Genomic DNA, 6,127 nt, shown 5'->3' on the forward strand with positions numbered 1-6,127 from the left:
GGGTCGCTAGAAGTTGGCATGGACTCAATGGCAGAGAGCTTTCGGCAACCGATGAGGTTCAGAAGTCTCAAACTCAGAGCCCTGGTGCCGGCACTGGTCATACATGGAACTACTTCCCCAAGGTCAAGCCCAACAGTGGTCTGGAGGGAGAAAGAAGCAGCTTTCTCTTCCGGGATGATTTACAGTCTCAAAGACTAAATGCAGCAGCTCTGCCCCGCCCTGCAGCGTTAGTATAGGAACTAATGTGATGCTAGTAGGATTTTGGTTTTGTCTCCCAACTCGCGGCTACTCTGAGTTACTGATTCACTTAAAAAACTGAAAAAGTAATGGAGAGTAGATGGAAACATGTGTGAGGTAGAGCAGTTTCTGCAATCAGCCAGCGTCAAGGTTCGTTTTGATGGTTTTTTAAAATACTTCATGTCACTTCAAGTATTTGTCTTTTCTCTCCAATTATTTACAATGTACAATGCCATAACTGATCTTCTTGTAATGTAATTAAAATATGCAAATATTCCATGAAAATGCTGTTGAATGCCATGGGAGATAATAAATTAGAAATCATACATTCCATTATTAATAAACATAATTCTATAAAAGTTAAAAAAATGTCACATTATGATATTATATAGGCTATGAACTCTAATCCTAACTTGAAAAAGTTATAAAATCAAATGTAAATTGTGATTTAAAATAAAGCAACATTCAGCATCTAAACTGATTCCAATACAATATTTCTCTACTTCATTAAAAAATATGTAATTTAAAATATAGTATTTCTGAAGTTTACTTGATATATAAACAAGACCGCATTTGGGAGATTTTGTACCTACTTTGGTTTGGGTCTGCTTGGCCTATTTTTGGCCGCAGGGCAATTTTGTACTGATTTCTTACTAGCAGTCACATTCCCAGGGTTAGAGATTTAAAATTTTCCCAAAGGTATTATTTGCAGTCAAGTCTCACTGTTCATCAGTTCAATATGTGCAAACATGTCTACTCAATACGTTTATTTGTAACCAAAAATCAATACGCATGATGCTTTCAGGTCATTCACAGCCATGTGTGGTGGCCAAAAAACTGGGTGACCTCATACGCACCCTCTAAGCTGAGGCCAAACAAAGTGGCAGTGCCTTCTTGTTTCAGACTGCCTCCTATAAGCAAGCCTCCATACTGTGGTTTAAGGAGCGCCCGCTCGTTAACACTGCTGTGCGTTTTGCTGATGATGAGTCTGCTGTTTAAAAAGGGCAGCAGTGTAGTGCTGAATGCTGTCTGGTGTTCCTAAGCACTAGCAGGCTGTAACGTGTCATACAGAGAAAACGTGTCTCATAAACTTCATCCAGGCGTTAGTTACAGGGCTGCTGGCTAGGAGCTGGCTGTTAATGAATCAATAGCTTAAACAAGATGCCTCTACACAGAAACACACACAGAACAAGGTTCTGTACTGATTGAAGTGCCTGGGCGGCACAAATGGCTAGAACATCTGGTTGCTAACAGGAAGGCTAGAAGGTGGAGTTCACCCAAGGACCTTCACTTGGCGATCTACTTCTGACAAAGGACCGGGGAAACCCTATGGGGTGCAGCTCTACTCTCGCACACCCGGAGCCACCAGGACTTGGACTTGAGATCCCGGGTGGAGTGCACTGACTGGGTGGCACAATGCTGTGACTCCATCAGAGGCTAGGGAGCCTACCTCTCTTTTTATACTAAGAACAATGGTTCAGTGCTCACTAATTCATGGTCAGGGTAATGTTCATCTATCACAGCTACCGCAAATGATGACAACTGGCCGTATCTATCACATACGGAGGGCTGACTCTGCCCTCGTTGGGGGACGAGGAAACCAAAGTGAGATGTGTTTCCTAATTAGACCTGCACTAAACGGGCACAGCAGCTATTCCAAGGACAAGGCACCTGGTATACAGAGAAAGATATAAACTTATTATTTAGAATACATGTATGCAAACGACAAATTCAAAGTTACTTACCTAATTTCACATGACCATTATCCGTTAGTAGAATGTTAGCACCCTTCAAAGTGAGAACATTTTAGTTAAAGTAGGAAAGAGACATTTCATCAGTATAGATATAGATTAAATATACATGTTTAAAATAATGCCTGGGGCAGCCTTAATCCTACAAGTACTTAACATTTAAAGTATGCCTAATATTAAATCATTATGTTCATAGGAAAATTTACCATTCTCTTTTGTATGTTTTTGACAATCCTTATAAAATGGTTCTGCCTTTTCAATAATGCAAAAATTGCTATTTAAGATGAATGTTAACATGAAAGTGGTAGATTAGTTTTTATCTAGATGTTACTTTTTTGGTTGATAGCACTGTCACTAGTATTTTACCCAATAATGGGATTTTCTATGGGTTTCATTACACTTTAATCTTTTGCTGTGTGAAATGTACTTTGACGATTTGACGGCTCTTTACTGTTGGGTGGGGGGGCAGGGTCCCCTCTTTCCAGGAAGTGATCATCAGCGGGGCCAAGGCTGGTGTCTGACACTGGACCTTCGTGTTCGTTACATTAGGGTATCTACGAGAACATGCCTCGTTAGGGCCACACAGCATACAGAAAACCGGCTATCCGTCAAGAGAATAAAAATGACACTTGTCAACCTGACCTTGACATTTTTAGCTACTTTAAGCTTCTTGATCTAAATCCAGAGATGATAATAATGATTACTTCCTCTTTTAATAAGCTCAACGCTTTGGAAAGAGGTAGAAATATTGATGTATTGTTTCCTCATGGCACTTCAAAAGAATTTGTTTTTGCTTTTTTCAGGGAGGTTGAGCTTTCTGTGACCTTTAAAAAGAAAAAGTAAAAGTAAGCGGACACTTCAGTCCAAGCTGCCATCAGGCACGTAAGTGTCTGCCTCGGGGTGAATGTTGGGAAACACCCCAGCCTCAAAGCGAAGCATCTGAAGAATTGGAGGGAAAAAAACAAGGAAAAGAAGGTTCCTAGATTCCAACCGTCACTAACAAGGTGAATTGCGCTCACAGGTGTCACGGTGACTTGATGAAGTGAGAGGGCAGAGAGATGAGAACAGAGGAAAGTTTTTATTTGATCTAGACCCCAGCTGCCCAAACTGTTGGTAGAGTTTGAATGTGGTCTCTACTCAATTCTAGATTTATTTTCTTAAATGGCAATTTGTATCACATCATCTGCACAGTATGGCTTTTGATGTATCCATCCATCCATCCATCTATCCACCTGCCAGTCTGCCTATCCATCCATCCATCCATTTACCCACCTACTCATTCATTCATTCATTCATTCATCCCTGAAAGGCTCAAACCCAAACCAAACTTTCTGCCACTGAGTCTGCTCCGACTGATGGCAACCCTACAGACAGGCCAACCCCTGTGGGTTGCCTTTCTGAGACTGGAACTCGTTGTGAGAAGCGGCTGATGGTTTCGAACCAAGGTCAGGAGCCCAACTCGTAACCCATTATGCCACCTGGGCTCCTTTTCCTAAGGCTACTAAATAGAAAGTAAGTTCCAGCTATCATAGTTTTACATTCAGAGAAAATATTTTCTAAAAACGAATACGTTCAGGAATGCATAAAGTAACCAATGATTCAAAGTCAAGATGGAGAAACGTATTCTGGAGACCGAGTAGGATAAAGAAGGCCTCTTAAAGGCAGCGTGTTTGAGCAGAGCTCTAGATGCAGTGCAGACGGTCAGCAGCCCCACCAATTCTGGAAGAACGTTCCGAGCAAAAGAATCAAGTACCGAGTCCTTGGCCAGGAGACGCTTGGCATAGTTCAAGAAGAGCGAGTTGACCGTGGCTGGAACCGTCTGAGTAAAATGAAGAGAGGGGGGTCAGGGAGCACAGGGCCTTGATCAAACAGTTTGGATTGGGTGCTGAGTTTGATGGGAACCAACCGTGGTTGACAGGCAGGAGTGGCATGCTCTAATTGAAAAGATCCCTTTGACGGCAGGTGGATCGCTGACTGGAGAACCACAAGAACAGAAGCAGGGAGATCAGTGAGAAGACGAGGGCAGAAGTTAAGATAATAATGGTGACTCAGACAAGGCAGACATCGAGGCAATGGTGAACATCTACCCAATTAGGCCCACACTCTGAAGTACGGTACCCAAGTCCTTGCATGACAGAGCACCAAACCAACTGGCCAACTCTATCTCCTATTCTTCTCAGACATCCGCTTCACTTCAGCAATAGGGTCCAGGCTTTATTCGTGCTAAAAAGACATCATGCCTTGTGACCCAGAGATCTTTGCTCGCCTGGTTTCCTCGGACAGGAAGCGCTCCATCCTCCATTTCCCACACACCCATCCATGTCCTTCCAGATTACCTAAGCGTTCCAAGCTACAAAACCTTTCATGATTTCATTTTCTTATGATCTCTTCTATTGCTGACTGCTGAAGCTCTTTGCTAATGTCTTTGACGTGGCTTGGGGGAAATGCCTAACGAATGGGATTGCAGCAGATTATCCCTGAAAGTTTTATGCACAACTTGAGGGCCTGTGCAGAAGAGCATTTTTTTTTTCTGATGAGAGTCCAGGGCTTTCATCAGCGACTCAAAGAACAGTACTCTTATTTTTAAAAGGTGGCGGGATGTTTAAAAACCTTTACACTCAGAAGATGTCATAGAACAAAGGAGGAGAGGAGGAAAGACAAAGAAGGGAGATTGGCAGAAAAGGAAATTCGGTGAAAAGGGCAAATATGTAAGCTGAGGGGATGGCAGTTTCTTTAGCTGTAACCTCTGGAGTCGCCCCGCAGCTCCGGGTTGGCCACTAAGCTCCCCAGCACACGTAGTGCACCTGCTCTTACACCAGTTAACGAAAGACGCCAGAGAATGACAGGGCGCATCGCATTAGTAATGGGAGTTCCTTGCTGTACTATTTAAAGCATTAAACTTCTAAAATGCTGTACACTTGATAGACGCCATGGGCCTAATCTGCATTTCACAAATAAATAACTACCAGGTAAAATGAGTTATTAAAAATGAAGCCACCTGTGGATGCGGGGCTTATTTTTTTTAAAAAAAGGGAAAACAGCTCTCCTTCCTCCTGTACCTTCTACGTACTTCACTCTGCCACGCACAACCCCAGCCACCCCGTCTGGCGCTCCTGGCGCTGGGCAGCACATGCCACCCCGGGTGCTCATGGCCCCCTCTCTGCATGACTCCCCACCGCCATCCCCCTTCTGTGCCCAGCCCAACCGCCCTTCCAGCAAGGCCAGCCTCCTATGTGCAATGGATACAGCTCTTGGGCTTTGTCCAGTGGGCTGCCGTAACGTTTTAATGTAATCGATATTAAAAGACTTTTGCTATGGATTAACTGGAAACTGTTTGTATACAATATGTTTGCAAATCCAAATTGTGTGTTGTGCCTTTTCACCAATCTTATAGTGGACATTAGCGACATATACCTGTGCTTTCTACAGAGGGTTATTTTAATGGTATGTGAGTGGTATCGCAAAGTTGTTACCGCTTTTCATCCAGCCTTGGAAGTATCAGTATTATTACAGTCATACATATGTCAGTCAACAATTTCAACATGTAGAACAGTCAAAACGATTCTGCTCAATAGCTTGATCAGAATACTTGGAAGTGACCACTAGGTTAAAACCAGATGCATACCTTTATATCTCTGTGCATTTTTCCTCTACTGTGAAGATAGTATAATCCCTGGAGTTAAAAAAACAAACAAACATAAAAATAAATATGATTTTAACAGAGCATACTTTGGATTAAAAGTGATCAATTAAGTTATATTCTCCAAGTTCGCTCCTCCCTCCCAGACCCTTATTCAAGACAGAGGTGGAGGAATCATTATAACTTATGTTATTACAATATTGTAACAGGCACATAATTATGCAAATAAGGCAGCTCAATGAGACCAACTAACTTTCCTAAGACAAGTAATTTGCAGGAAGCTCTGAAAATAGTTTGAAGTAACTTTTAAAAAGGTATCCTATCCAATAATATCAGATTCAATTTCCATATTAACACTTATTTCTCAAGCCTTTCTTTGCCATTAAAAAGTAAAGGTGATATGTTGTTGTTCCATGTGGGCTTTGTTGCTTCTGAGCTAGATGGCCGCTTGTTTTCCTTCAAGCTTTTAAGACCCCAGACGCTATATCTTTTGATAGCC

General features: G+C 42.3%; 1 protein-coding gene across 1 annotated transcript in view; it reads right to left on the bottom strand.

Annotated features, from left to right (window-relative positions):
- The window catches only part of MAP4K3 (mitogen-activated protein kinase kinase kinase kinase 3), a 130,098-nt gene that overhangs the window by 74,656 nt on the left and 49,315 nt on the right, over positions 1–6,127 (bottom strand). The window contains exons 5-6 of the mRNA XM_013006850.2: positions 5,614–5,661; positions 1,983–2,025 (exon numbers count right to left, since the gene is read on the bottom strand). Of these exons, the coding sequence (XP_012862304.2) occupies positions 1,983–2,025; positions 5,614–5,661 (91 nt within the window). The remainder of the gene's footprint in view (positions 1–1,982; positions 2,026–5,613; positions 5,662–6,127) is intronic.

This window comes from Echinops telfairi, unplaced genomic scaffold (genome assembly GCF_000313985.2).
Source record: "Echinops telfairi isolate 266 unplaced genomic scaffold, ASM31398v2 ScPeMD7_10;HRSCAF=50, whole genome shotgun sequence".
NCBI classification, from domain to species: Eukaryota; Metazoa; Chordata; class Mammalia; order Afrosoricida; family Tenrecidae; genus Echinops; species Echinops telfairi.